Consider the following 14,878-nt stretch of genomic DNA (forward strand, 5'->3'; position numbering starts at 1 on the left):
TTGTGTATCCATTTAAGTCCCAAGAAATAAACTGTAACAATTCAGTTTTCTTTAGAGGTTAAACTCTTTCACCAAGGTTCATATGTTGTTAAAGTTTGAGAACTTGACCCAGTTTGTGTTATTCAAGTAAACACATCTTCAGGATGGCAAAATGAGCTGAGTATTATTGACTTAAGGAAAATACCATGGTCTATGTTGCCCCCTATAGGTCAAATCAGTTTTAAACACACTTTGTCGTTTACTAAAAACTATGGTGAAAGAACACCAAAATATTAGCTGTGGGTTGAATGACACCAAATAAATTTCCTAAATGCACTTTTTGTAAGAAAACAAAAACAGATTGGCTGACCAAAATTTGTTTTTCACTGCTACAGACTTGGTTCATTAAATATGGAGCATGGTGGACCGAGCTACATCCGAGTTTTTAAAGTTTATTATCTGAAATTACTAGAATGGGACCAGGAAGTGATTGTAAAAGCCATTTACCAACACTAAAAGATGTTTAGAGTAAAGTTTCCTTTTAAGACAGTCAGCTTTCTGCAGTCTGACTCAAACACAGCAAAACAGGCACAGCTTTCATTTATCTTGAAAACTTTATTTTTTTTTTTTCTGTAAAAATGACAGTCGCTGCAACTCAACCCATTCACATGTATATAAACTATAGACATGTTTAAATGCCTTCATATATGTGCTGCAGTTCAGAGTTCAAGACACAGCTCCTGTTGATTTACATGCAGATTCAGGATGCTGAACAGAAAAAAAGAACCAGTGCCGTAAATGTTGGATATCCACAGCTTTAATTTTTGTATATCTTCATTACTCCTCAATTAAAAAAACAAAAACAAGAACAATAGTGCATGGATACCTTTCAGATCTACCCTGACCCCACCCCACTTATGAAACATACTGCCAGTGGAAACCATATTGACTTCACTAGTGTTAAAAAAAAATTGCATGCATGTGATTTGATGCACCCTAACTGTTCCTTCATCGTTTGTCCACTTCAAACTGATCACAAACAACAGCCCGTCAATGTGATAATCATCCAGTGTTATTAATAGAAAGTATGGAAGTGGTGAATAAACTGTTTTTGGAAATGTAAAAGGCTTTGTTGTACACAAAAAGTAGAGGAAGAAATAAGGAAAATCAATCAAAAATAAGGATGGCGCTCAATCATCAAAGGTCTGTTGTAAAAGGAAGTTGGCGGCCAAGTCCTCGTTCTTCTCACAAGCAAAGTACGCTTGTATAACAAGTCCTTCTGGAAATCCTAAGGCTTTTAGCTGGAAGTAAAGAGAAAAATTGCAAATTAGGCCAAAAATACTTTGATAAGCAAATAACAGTTCTTACTAAGTGGCAATAGAGCTAAAAAAAAAAAGTGATGGCAACAGCATCACTTTTGTATCTATTTCCAGCACTTCTTGGACATATGGAGGTCAACGACAGTGTTATGTTCCTCCTCACCCTCTCGATGGCCTCCTTCTCCTGCGGAGTGACCTGAATGTAGCTCGTGTGACTTCCGCCAGGTGCATCCACCCCCAATCTTCCGGCTCCCCCGGATCCACCTCCCGATCCACCTTCGCCACTGACTGGCACAGCCTCTGGATTGGGCTCATTCAGCATCTGGATGAATTGCTCTTGGTGGCTGCTGATCTCCTACAGCGCAAATGAGCAGTTTAATCATGACTGGAGGCATGGAAACTATTTACTGTTGCTTGGATCTTATAAGGTGGCAGTTGTTTCCTTGTTGGTCATGTTTCCGCAAATAAAGTCACAATTTCCTCTTCTGTCCATGAGTTATGACACTGAATAACGGCAAGAAGTGTTTTCACAAATATACTTGTTTTAAGTTTGTTATAATCAGGGTACAGGAGCCTGACGGGTAATATTTGAATAGAATTTGAAGGAATTCACATAAAGCATTCTTGATATTTGCATTCACAAGAAGAAGACACAAGGAAGGTCACAGGGACTTTTGACCTTTGAAATCAGACATAAAATCAATTCATCTTTGAGTCAAAGTGAAAGTTTCCATCTTTGGTGTTGCTGTTGATATGTTTCAGAAGAACATGAGGTCACCATGAAAAAAATGATATTGATGAAATTCCCTCAAGACATTCTGGATATATAACGTTCACAAGAATAAGACAGACAGAAATCCCAAAAATCAAAATGCCTTCGGCCACAGTTGTCGCTAGTGTGGAGGCATGATATACATGTATTTGGTTGGGACAGCTGGGACACAAAATGCTGACTTTTAATCTCTAGCAAGGTTCAAGGTCCCAAAACCCTGGACTCTATGCAGACTGTGCAGATTTCCTTGTGAGGAGTAAACTAAACATCGTGTGTACATTAAGTGGAGTGTCTCATGAAATCAGGACTGTGTCAAACACTTTCCACAACAATCTCTGATTAATGATCTAATAATAATTTAAAAAGAAATGAGTCATCTATCAGGACTTCACCTGCAACAGCTCGGGGTTTTCTCTGCCGATCTCCTGCAGCAGAGCCGGGAGCAGGGCAGCGTTCTGTTGGATCAGCTGTCGCATCACATGAAACTGGGGCTGATTTCTCAGGAAACTCAGGGGATTGACTGAGAAGATAAAGTATGAGTCAGGACACATAAGCAGCAAGATGCAAGAAGACAGACAGAAAAGTTATAACAGAACCCAAGCACTTGCTCACTGAAGCTGATGTGGGGAACAGTTTGGGTCATTTACCTCCAGCACCTGGTGAAGAGCCAGTGTTGGCTGGGACGATAATACCACCTGTCGATGCAGCTGTAACTCCGCTCACTGGAGACACCGCTGCATCAGGGCCGGTCACATTGCCCTGATCTCTGCCTGGGATACCCTGTCAGAGAACCATTTAAAAATGTCACATACACTGAAGAGGGTAGGATCACACAATTCAGATCTGCATGTAGTCCATTGCTGGGTTGGTGCAGAGACACATTTGTTATAGGCACAGGCTCTAACCGTAAGCAGGTACTCCACAGCTCTGTCTGGGTTGTTGAAGCTCGCTCTCAAAGCTGCCACCACCTGCTCCCTCTCGTAGCCCATGAGCATCATCTCGTTCACCATGGCATCATATGACGGGCCTGTCACTAAAGCAACACACACACCAACACAGCAAACGCATGTCAGTAGTGGCACCAGAGAGCTACCACAATTTGTGTTTGCTCAGGTTTTTTTTTTTTTTTTGTAACTTAAGTGCAGTCCCTTCCTTATTATTGACAAACTTTTGGAAAATAATATTAACTTCGGTCTCAGTACAGGCCATAAAATGTGGATTCATAATTTACTTTAAAACACAAGAAAGTGTCATACCACAAAAAAGAAAGTTGAATTTGAAAAATATAAATACTCTTCAAACAAAAATGCCAGTAGGGACTGAACAAAATGTAAAATATCAACAAACATTTTTTAAGGTAACAGAACTCAAATAACACGACTAACATTTGATCCTATGACAGAATATTAGACATTAACTGTCCATAAACAAAATGAAACTGAAAATCTTTAGGACCTTTTCAAAAAACCACTTCAAATGAAAGTTAAAACCAAACTTGTGATAGAAAATACACCAAAAGTAAATATACGAGCATTAATGTCTGTTATATCCCACGACATTGATCCATACAATCCCAAGTTTAAAAAGACACAGTGCGGTTTGCTTCATAAGCTCTTCCAGAAACTGGCTTTAACCACCACGAGTACTCGGCATTCTCAAGCCACTTATTGTTAAACTTGCATTTCCCCGTGCTCAAAAACTAGTTAGCAGGCTTGTTAGAAAGGCATTAGCTTTCATGAAAGGCCTGAACTTAACCAGAATAATGCAATTTTCGTGGTATCCTGAGGCGGTGATGTGCCTCAAAAAATGTAAACCCATCCAGTCTGTATTTGAGACAATTAGTACTTAGGCCTATTATTTGTAAAATTGAATTTAAGAGATTTTAAGATTTCTTAAGAATGTGCGGCCACCCTGGTTGAGCACAAATATAATACATAACATTGGAAGATAATTACAGGAGTAAACATAAAGATTTATGCCTCTTCTGTGTCCCACAAAAATAAACAACCCACATCAAACACTGAATATTCACATGAACCATAATAATGAACATCTAGAGGATTTGCTCAGAGCAAAACAATATTTGCAAAGTTCAGAGCATGTGATCATAAGAGTTGTAGGATTACGTTTGGCTGAGCAGCAGTATCAGACCTTTTATTGATTAAGACACGTCAATATCAGTGTGCTATGGGTATCAACAAGGAATAATTTGAGGCAACAAAATATAAGACTCATAATTACATATCTGTCAGAGCGCGCACCGATCTAAAGCCTTGTGATGACACACAACTAAGGTTTACAAAAGCAGCCTTACCTAGATTTGAAACTGCCTCATCAAGTAGGTTTGTGTTTGTTGATGCCTCAGAGCTTCTGCAGGAGAAAAAAAGACCTTAATTGAAGCCTGTTAAGTTTTTTTGCATCTTCTTGACACACTAAAAACAGCTGTTTGGTTTCCGACACACATCTACCGATCTTTACCCGACTGGGGAGGAAGCTGGTTCAGCAGCGGAGGACTGTCTCTCCTCCGGTTTGTCGTCTGTAGAGGGGCGCGCGATTGTGTTTTCCGAGACAGACGAAGAAGCGGGAGGCGCCGCGGGAGTTGTGCTGCTGGGAGCTGAAGTAGAAGGCGAGGGTGAAGGCTGTGGAGTGGCCGAGGCTGTTTTAGGCTGTAAGACAACATTTTAAATATGAAAACATGTAATCATTGGGTTACGGGTCATTTAAATGTTGATTTTGCGTTTGCCACTTGTGTATTTCGAAACACTGACTTATATTTTCTTATCTAGAATGGCCGTGCATCGTAATTCCAGCAGAGTTCTGGAGAACTTTAAGCCATCTATCATACATAAGTATTATACACAGAATGAAGATTTGGACAAGAAAGTTTTTCTTTACCTTCAGAAATTAGAAAATACACAAAACAGTCAAGCTAAAATACAGACATGCATGTCATTTACAGGAGAAAGGATTGTTCCTTCCTTCTGAGTGCAGCTAGAAACAAGACAATGTCTCAAAGATGTTCAGATTTTTGTGGAGATATCTACAGTGTGATACAAAGGAGAAAACCAGAGCAAGGCATGAGTGCACTCTGACACACTCAATGTCAGAGCTTTTTGAGTCTTTTTGTTCATGTGCCCAAAAAAAGCTTGTTCAACAGACAAACTTCTGATCGTGAGAAGGTTACAACCCCTATTTATAGTTCTATAGTAGCCCTAACCTTTACATTCAAGGACAATATGTTCTACAAAAAATATATAAATAAATACATAGATGTTAACACCCCCTACAATAAAACGATCTGCCATTTAGGAAAGCGTATTTTAAATTTCTGAACCTTTGTCACCATGATGACCACAAAGTTCTTCTCATCGATTTTATACTCCTTGAGGGCCGTGTCATCGTTGAGGATTTTACCTGCGAAGAGACAGAAAAGAGTCACAACTCTGTGGTGTTGACCCGCCATGAACTCTGGAACAACACGTGGGGACATAACAAAAGACGGTATCATATTGTATCATTGAATAGACGATTTCTGAGCAGATAAAATCTTGCTTTTGTCACCACGTATGATTCTTTTTGTTCTATTGCAGGTGCGGGGAACATTTGGCCCCTGTGTCGTTTATATGCAGCTCGCAAGACAGTTTGATCTGTCCTGCACTGCAATTCAGAAATACAAAGGAAACAACTCAAATACAAAAAACTATTCCCATGACAGAAATCTATTTTTTTGTGATAAAACATAAAAAGGTAGATTAGAACCCTTCCGGGCGGTTCCCTCTGACTGTATGCCTCTCAGGTCACAGTCAGGGTGATACAACACGCATGTAACAGTTGTGCATTATCAACATCAAAATATTGGCCATTGCACCAAGATGCTAATTTGTCAACAGGCGATAGCTGATGAGCTCCCTGATTCAGAAGCTGAAAACTCTTCCAGGAGGAGTATTTGTGAGGGATCCATGTTGCCACTTTGAGCACCAGACCAAGTGTAAGTGTCAAAAAAACAAAAAAACAACATGTCACCCTGTCTCAAAGAATTAACGCAGAGTGGATATCTGATATTGACTGAAATCACTGCTTTGCTAATGATGGGTTTCGGTAGTATCCATTTTGTTAGTGTTAAACATGTTGGATTCAAGCCAGGGGATTTATTGTGTCAGGACCCTATTTCAGTGCATCCTGGAATATTGTCATGTTGGAATATTCCACTACTGCAAAGCATCTTAAACGTGCAGTCATCTTTTTAATCAATATTTGGTTACGCATACTTGCATTCATGGTTTTATCTACAAATGTCTGCTCCCCTACAGCTCTTGCACTCGCATCAGCGCACTCCCGCCTCCAGCTTTCACGGTCAGCACCAGGCAGTCACTCATGGCTGATCCAAACAAATTTATCTTCATGTGACCAAAGAATGTGCTGCCAATATTTATCAGACTTCTTTGGCAAACTTTCATTCAGCATTTTTGTGAAAATGTTTTTCTTCTTGGAGGCCATCCATAGCTGCCGACTTTGTGCAATCTCCTTTACGCTGTCTGATCAGTCATCGAAACACAAGATAATCCCAGAAGCAGTTTCCTGACTGTTTCTCAAGGGCAGATTTTTGAAAATAGTAAATTGTGCATGGCATCGTTTCCCTAGAATAATAATCAGAATAATTAATAATGAATATAACCACTGGTTGCAACCGTAATTAAAACAACAGACAGCAGTAACATACCGGCATAGATCAGCTTCTGTCCAGCAACGGAAAAAATTTCCTTTCCCTTCTCCTGTTCGATCCTCTCTTTTAAAGTCTTCACCTGTGAGAAAATAAAATATGTCAGGACATTTGTGCAGCACTGGTTAAATGACTTTATGACCAGTAAAAAAATAAAATAGTACAAAGTGTGCAGAGGGTTAACTTCAGGCAGCACCATAAAGCTGCAGTTACGCAGACATGACACTGAAAACAGATTGAAGCTTTACACCTGATCCAAGTGGATAATATGCATTTGTTCATGTTTCATGTAGATATGAAGGCTCAATGAAAATGAACAAAAAGCTGCTTTTCAAAAGACAAACTTGAAAATGAGAAGTTTTATTAAAAACTGCAGCGATCATCAGACTTCAGTCATTACACGTCTGATCTGATTTCAACATGAAGTTAAGTGATGGTTCACGCTTGGTCAAAAGATAATACCTGACTAATTGCAGTAAATGATGTTAATCAAATGCTGCTAACTCGCTAATTTTAACGTTTTTGACAGAAAATGATCGGGAAGGCTACAGCTAATGCTAACTTAACCTGTCATCATTTTTAACCTCATATGGACCCTGAAGTGGGCTACGGCTAAATGCTGACGATACAAACTACTTTCCTGCTCGAGACAGGCTAAATAACGCGGTTCTCTCTCAGGCTCCGCGTCAAACAGCGGCCACGTGAACTCGAACTGTTGGAAAATCAAACAGATTATTTTTTTTACGCAGACTTGTCTGTGGGTCGATGAATGGTCATAAACCTGAGAGACTCGCTTCCAGGACATACCCCGCTCCCACTCTACCCCCTTCCCCACAGGCAGATGCATGGTTTCAACTCTTACCGTCTCCTCCTCGTCGATGTCGATTTTAAACGTCAGCTGCTGAAGGGTTTTCAAAGTTATCAACATCTTGACCACCGATGTTTTATCCCCGCGCCTGGTTTCAACGTTGTGGGTCCAACTTGCAGGAGTCTTGAGTGTTTTTGTTGGCTCATTACAAACTGTCAGCCGCCATGACTTCACGTTTCTCTTCTTCTGCGTGTAGGCCGCTCAGGCTACAGCGCCCTCGCCGGTCCACTTCAGCATCGCATCACATGCCACACAGGAGAGGAGAGTTTATTTATTCAGTTTTTATAAATTCAATCACTGTTGCGTTAACATTGTGAATACTTTTTCAGTGTGCTTTGCATACGGTTGACTGTTTATTATTCTTTAGCAATGCGTCATATTTCATGTGCTGATCCTATATTTTGTGCTCATCTGCAAATTAAATACCAGATTTTAGAGGATGCAAGAAGTAGCAGATACGAAAAAACCCAAATAATGTGTAGTGCAGTATTTGTGTAAATAATAAGAATAAGAGCCATAAGAATAGTATAATTTCTAAATCCACATTACATAAATCAAATGCTTTACAATGGCAGCAAAATAAAATTACCAATTTACTTTCCACCATTGTTTTGATTTCACAGTGATTAATAAAATGTACTTTTAATGTAAGATTTACTCATTTTAATGTGATTTTAATGTGTAACTTATATATATGAATTATTGGCTTTTATCAGCTCTTTCAGTTTTTTTAAACTGTGTATCTCTTTCTATAGCATTGTTAAAATTGCTATGAAAATCAAATGCATAATAATAATAAGTATATATAATAATATTATTATTGATAATAATAATCACTGTAACCAACCGACTCAGGAACACACTCTGCCCTGAAGCAGACTCCAATTCAGCTGAAGACATCACAGAGCAACAACCATGCAAGTCAGTGCACTGCGGTACCTTCAGTGTGGGTGTTAGGAATTATTTGACAAATCTGACATCTGGATGCTGCTGAGACTGTTACAGTTTATGAGTCTATTCATCTTTTTCTCCCTTTGCCTTACCCTGTCCTTCCGCCTGTGTGTGTGTGTGTGTGTGTGTCATCCAGTTATTACGTTGTGAGCAGTGCCCTTGCCTGCCTCAGCCTGAGCACACACTCACCAGGCGTTCCTTATGTGGCTTCACTGAGCAGCAGTAGCAGCAGCAGTGTCCTTCTTTCCCCTTTCCCCACCGGTGGCTGTGCCTCTTGCTCCCGTCTCCAGGGGTCGTCAGTCTGCCATCGGCCCCCACTGAAGTGGTGAGCCACAGAGATTATAGTCTGCTCTCAGGTGACCTGGAGATATTTTTAAGTGATGATGTTATGTAAAATAAAGACTTAGACCCTTCTAAAATAGGCTGGAGGAAGAGGATAAGAAGAAGTGCAGAGAACGTGTGTATGAGACGTTCAACAGGAAGACACCAGAGAGAGAGACCACCCCAAGGGCTGCTTTTATCTTTTTTTAGTGATGCAGTTAGCAAAACAAAGGAGCAGTGACACATGGAAGCATAGCTGACCTAAATGACTTGTGGTATGTAGGGTACAAGAACCTCAGCACTTCATGCATGTACACAAAACACACACTCACCACTGCCATTTGCAGGCTTTGTGGTTTTGGTCAGCAGAACTCTTGCAGGGTGTGTAGTGGAGTAGAGAGAAATACATAAGGGTGTAACAGAGTGAAGGCCACTGAGATGCCTTCTCAGCCCCGGAGCTATTTCCTGTGGATGAGCTGCCGGCGCTATTATTGGTTGCTTCAAGGTCTCTGTGGAAATGTTGCAAAGAAAATCGTTTATGTCACAGGGAATTGGAAACATGTTGCACGAAAGCTAGAATGGATAACCATGCATGATTAAACCAGTCACTCAATATCACCAGCACATATCACAAAGAACGGTTTCTATGTAGCAAGATTCTAGAGCCATACATGGTTATACTGTTCTGTTCTGGTGAGGCCTTCAGCTGAATACTAACATGTGAATACTGCAGATAAAATACTTCATTGATCTGAACTACTCATACTTGTGATCATTTATGACAGAAGCTATGAAGGTTGAACAATAAGTGTAGTTGCATTTTCCTCAATAGTTCATTTGGTATCACTTAACCCTGAAAACATATATATGACTTATTTTCATTTTACTATTCAGAAAGCTTGATTATCAGGGATTTTTATAATTCACAGATTTCAAGGGTAGTTTATTGGGAAGTGACATGAGTCATAAAGGATACCAACTCTGTAAAATCTATGTACATTTACGTATGTAGTTCCAGTTCCCTGCCCTTTTCAGTAGCCAACTTCTCATTTGGTTGCCCTGGTTCCCCAACAACAGATGCAGACATGGTTGACCTGGGCGACGTCAGACAGGAGGACTCTCCTATTTGCTGTTACACTCAAAGTTTAAGGGCCTTGCAATGCAGGAATCTAATTCCGGCCTCATGCACCTCATGCACCAGAGAATGTAATGATATCCCAACCCAGTCTCATCTCAAAACGTGTTGTAGCTACATTGGTACACTAGACAAATATTGTAATCTCCCAATCTGGCCTCTCGTTGGGTTGGTTATCCACTGAGAAAACTTTATGGCTAACCAGTGGTGGTCAACATGGCAGAAGAGGTCAGTGGTGTTGAGATGTAGCGATCCCAAGCAACAGCACATCAAGCAACATAAGAAGCTTGAAAGATACCTCGGGCCTAAAGAGGGGCTAGATGTGCCAAGTGAAGGCAATAGTGGTGCGTTTGGTAATGGGAGCACTCGAGCTCGAACCCCCGAACTGGGAGAGAGGCTCCAGCAGACTCCAGGAACAAGAGCTGAGATCTGTGTTCAGAAGAACAATGATACTGAGCAGAACCCTCAGGCTCCCAAGCTTCTGGTAGAAGAAACACAAGACCGGCCACATGGGAAGAGTGGAGGATTGAATATTTAAATTGTGACATAAAGTAGCACACAATCACAATCCAATCAACCATTATCTGATAACTTTATTATCAAGTTAAAAAAAGACAATGAATTACAATATTTACAGAATATCCAGAGATAAATGGAATAAAATTGTAAACAATCATTCTAGGCAACATCACAACCCACCATCAGGTAATCAGATTTATATGGGAAGAAAGGCAAGAAGGAGAGATTCTAGTGTCAAACTATGGAGACAACAGTCTGAAAAGAGAAATGCATCAGAAAGAAACTAAACATATATACAAGTATCCAGTGTGTTGTCAGCAGGGGTTTAACTTAAACTGGGGGGTATTACAGTCTATGGACTGCACACAGTGAGGGATTCATAGCCATGTTCTATTAAAATGATCACAGAACGACAAATAATTTTGGGATGACAGCTTCATTACCCAGATTGCACCAGTTTATCGTCTGGATAACGCCGGGTTTTCAAGCTGCCGTACAAAGCTTATTACTACCACAACAGTTTCAAACAGTTTTACTTTCAAAGAGCTACAAGCTGGTCCTGTAAAGAAAGGGTCTTTGAGATTCAGCACCAACTGAACTGGTTTTCAGGTAACAAACAGGACTGAGGAGCAGAATGTGGCGGCTACACTCCCTCTTTTTGTTGACTGGGTAGACTTAAGGGTAGGCCTCCTTTGAACGAGCTGATGCCCTCACAGGCCGCGGATAAAAGAGACTGGAGTGCAAGATTTGAGATTAGACATGAGTACTCTAGATTTCAGAGGGATCTATAGGTCCGCTGTCGACTCAGATGTTGGCCGAGCACAGAAAAAGTCCAAGCAGTTGAAGAAAATGCTCCCAGAGGAACTCATTTTTTCCTTGTCTCTTACATCGCCATGCATTTCTTTTTCAAAATAAAAGCCCTGGCCATTAATCTTCAGAGAACTGCATCATTTTCCTTCATGTGTTTAAATATCGTACAACCACACTGCTCTTCCCATCTACTCATTCCCATTACAGTACAAAAAAGGAGATATTTTTCATTGTAACCAGACATTGTACAACAGTGTAATAATGTTGGATTGGGGACTCAAAAAGCCCCGGAGGGTTATCTATCATCTTTAAGATTTCTTTTTTTTTCTCTTTTTTAAAAGCAAGAACACCTAAAGGAAAAAAGGGTTTAAGTATCCTTTCTGAAACACCACAGTTCAAACACTTAACGAGTAGTTTTTGTTTTTCTATACATGGCTGCAAACATGTAGTTTACCTGGGTTCCAAGCATAGAACTCTAATTCTAAAACTCTATGGCCCAAACCCAGATTTCCCATTTCCATCTAATGCTCAGGAAAGACAATCACAGCAGCAAACACAGCAGGCTTGGAAAATATTTTGGTAACAAGAACACGACTAGATCAACCGTGTTCCTCTACAAATTTTAGGCTACCTGTCATTTAAACGTTGCTTATTGGTCATATTGGAATTGGGTATGAATTTGACTTAATTGCTCTTCACTTCTTATAAGGCTTATGGGCGTTCAAGCAGCAAATTCCAGCAAATACAATCTCTGCCTTTTGACAATATTCACACTAACATGATGACTTTTGTCTAAAAAGAAGCGCACAAGAACGCAGGCTGTGACACTTGTGTCAATACAGGGTGAGAATCTAAAAGGGGCTTACGTTTGGGAGATTTGACACCTTTAGAAAAGTCAATCTTCAACAGAGTGTCCAAGTGGCATATAAACTGAATATATATGGAAACAAATGGTTTTATTGGCCTTTTGACAGGGTCAGACTTGTCTTTTCAGTGTAACCTCTCACTCATGAATGAAAAACGCGACCATGTCTGCAGCGTCAGCCATTACTTTGTGGAGGGCTGACTGTGGAAGCAAACATGGCTATAAACATCAACTCATTGTAACATGGATTTTCATTTGTGGTGCTTGCATCATCAAACAAACAAGCATACAAAGACACTTTAAAAAGTGCACCTTTCCTTAATTCATCAGGACCTAATTTGATCAAAGAGAGTTCCAATAAAAGCCAATACATTTTAAAATTATTTGAGTATAACAAATTAAATTCTTTTCACTTCCACTGGCATTTAATTTTCCACCATCTGTTATCTTCGCTATTTATTCTTTTGAGGGCGGAGGGGAACTCGAGCCAATCTCAGCTGACATTGGGTGAGAGGTGGGGTTCACCCTGGACAGGTCACCAGCTAGTACAGGGTCAATGTACAGAGACAAATAACCGTTCACACCCACAGTCAATTTAAAGTCTCCAATTCACTTAAGCTGCATGTTTTTGGAAAGTGGGAGAAAGCAGGTGTACCTGGGCAAAATCTTGACACAGAGAGGCTACAGCCAGGCTGGGATTCAAAACCTCCATGTTGTGAGGTGCCAGTGCAAACCACAGTACCACCATGCTGGTTATTTACCACTAGATGTACATAGATTATAAAATATGTTTCTGCTCTGATTTGAGTAAATTTAACACCACATTTTGTTGATACAATTAAGTCTGAGCTAATTGATCTGAAGTGATCTTTATTTAATAATTACTCCACATAGGTTGAGTGAAACCAGCTGTTGAGGCCATAAATTCTTGTTGGTATAAATCTTGAAATATAAGTTGGGTATTTTCCTAATTACCTGACAACAGTCAGTTTTTTTTAAAGGTTCAGTGTGTAATATTTAGGAGAAAGGGATCTATTGGCACAAATTGAATATAAATCCTCATGATGTTTTCACTAGTGTGTTTCATCTAAATTGTATAAATTGTTGTTTTTTTTACCCTGGAAGGGCCCTTTATATTTAAATACTTTATATTTACATCGAGGGGGTCATCTCTATGGAGGCCGCCATGTTTTTAACAGTAGTCCAGACAGGACAAACTAAACACCTTTTGAGTTTTTACGAAAACTGACACAGGTTCTCTTTCATGTTTAGAAGTGGAGGGTGAGGTGAGGGGCATTCAGCTGCAACATGCAAATTCACAACTAGATGTCACTAAATTCTACACACTGAACCTTTAAAAGTGTGCGGATAAACTGGATGAACCAGATTCTGGCACATCCCATCACATCCAGCAATTTGCACTGAAAAGACAAGGCTAATCTCTGTCTCTTGGTCAAGATGCCACTACTGTTAAAACCTGTGTTTATGTTCCAGGATACCTCATAACAGATAGCTCATATGGTTGCAGTCATGAGACAAGATCTGCAAATTGTCATATCTGGTAACCTGGAACACAAACAACATGGTATTGAACAAGGAAAATTAAATTTTTAAGTATTACCAGTATTTCCAAGATTTCTTTTTAAGTGAAATTACTAGACAAAAAAATAGGTGCCACAGGCTGAAGGCTTATACGCAGTATAATATTAAGGGACCTAAAATATAGCAATTTGCTACAAACATCAGGGGAAAGTGTCGGTATTTTTACGAATGAATAAAGCATTTTGCTAAAATAGATAAGGTGCGACTCTTCCTCAAGGAATACTTCTAAACATTTAACACAAGGCTAAGATGAAAAGTTTAAAATTTTCAACCACAAACAAAGACAGTGGGGCCACGGCTGTAAATGCTTTCATTGTCTTGTTTGCTTCTAGGTTAATTTACAGTAACCCTGTTTTGGATGGGCAGGGGGAGTGTAAAAGGTGCGTTCAATAATAAAATGCTTAAATTTAGTTCAATCATTTTTGACAAAGTTATTTATAAATAGCTTGATTTTTATCTAGGTGGGATCGTTCACTGTAGATTTGACCAGAATGTCAGCAATAAAGAGTTCTGTTCACTATTGGTTACCAATATATTAAGATCTGTCCTAGGGGACCGCTCATTTAAAGAGCTCAGTCATTTTAATGCAGCACAACCTAATACTTATATATGTAACGTCTAAAATCTAATAATGTTCCAACTCATAAGAAGTCACTTTTTTTGCATTTCAATCTTTTTTTGTTTCCTCAGTGTTGATCCTACCCAACGTTATCATTTTCTAGAACAATATCCCAAGAGGCCAAAGTCTGTTCAAGCAAACTGCTGATCCTTTTTGGTGTCAAGCATTTCATTGTCCTCCATAAACAGGCTTTGACTTCTCAGTGATAGATCACCAGGGTTTCCTTCCTCTGTTCTGTTGTCGGAAAGGTCCAGTCCTGTGTCCATTAGGACAGAGGAGCCAGTGGAAGATGAAGCGGAGGCCTCTATTGCTGAGGTGGCGCTGGTGTCCATCTGACTGTTAACCGTCCTAAAAATACATGGAGCAAAAATAAGTTTGTTTAGCTCACTTAAACATCA

The 14,878-nt window shown here is 39.8% G+C and overlaps 2 protein-coding genes across 4 annotated transcripts in view; both read right to left on the reverse strand.

The window, feature by feature from the left end:
• Positions 1 to 574: 574 nt before the first annotated feature.
• On the reverse strand, positions 575 to 7,859 carry rad23b (RAD23 homolog B, nucleotide excision repair protein). The gene is made up of 10 exons (XM_020082613.2): positions 7,653 to 7,859; positions 6,791 to 6,872; positions 5,405 to 5,484; positions 4,549 to 4,736; positions 4,385 to 4,440; positions 2,976 to 3,103; positions 2,718 to 2,850; positions 2,463 to 2,590; positions 1,462 to 1,653; positions 575 to 1,280 (listed from the first exon to the last, which is right to left on the reverse strand). The coding sequence occupies exons 1-10, from the start codon at positions 7,716 to 7,718 to the stop codon at positions 1,170 to 1,172; spliced, it is 1,164 nt and encodes a 387-aa protein (XP_019938172.2). The 5' UTR covers positions 7,719 to 7,859; the 3' UTR covers positions 575 to 1,169.
• Positions 7,860 to 10,640: 2,781 nt separating this feature from the next.
• Positions 10,641 to 14,878, reverse strand: part of znf462 (zinc finger protein 462) — a 44,596-nt gene continuing 40,358 nt past the window's right edge. For all 3 annotated transcript variants that reach the window (XM_069513227.1, XM_020082038.2, XM_069513226.1), the window contains exon 13: positions 10,641 to 14,828. In XM_069513227.1, coding sequence (XP_069369328.1) covers positions 14,612 to 14,828 — 217 coding nt within the window. In that variant the 3' untranslated portion in view covers positions 10,641 to 14,611. The remainder of the gene's footprint in view (positions 14,829 to 14,878) is intronic.

Source organism: Paralichthys olivaceus, chromosome 18 (assembly GCF_024713975.1).
Source record: "Paralichthys olivaceus isolate ysfri-2021 chromosome 18, ASM2471397v2, whole genome shotgun sequence".
Lineage (NCBI taxonomy): Eukaryota > Metazoa > Chordata > Actinopteri > Pleuronectiformes > Paralichthyidae > Paralichthys > Paralichthys olivaceus.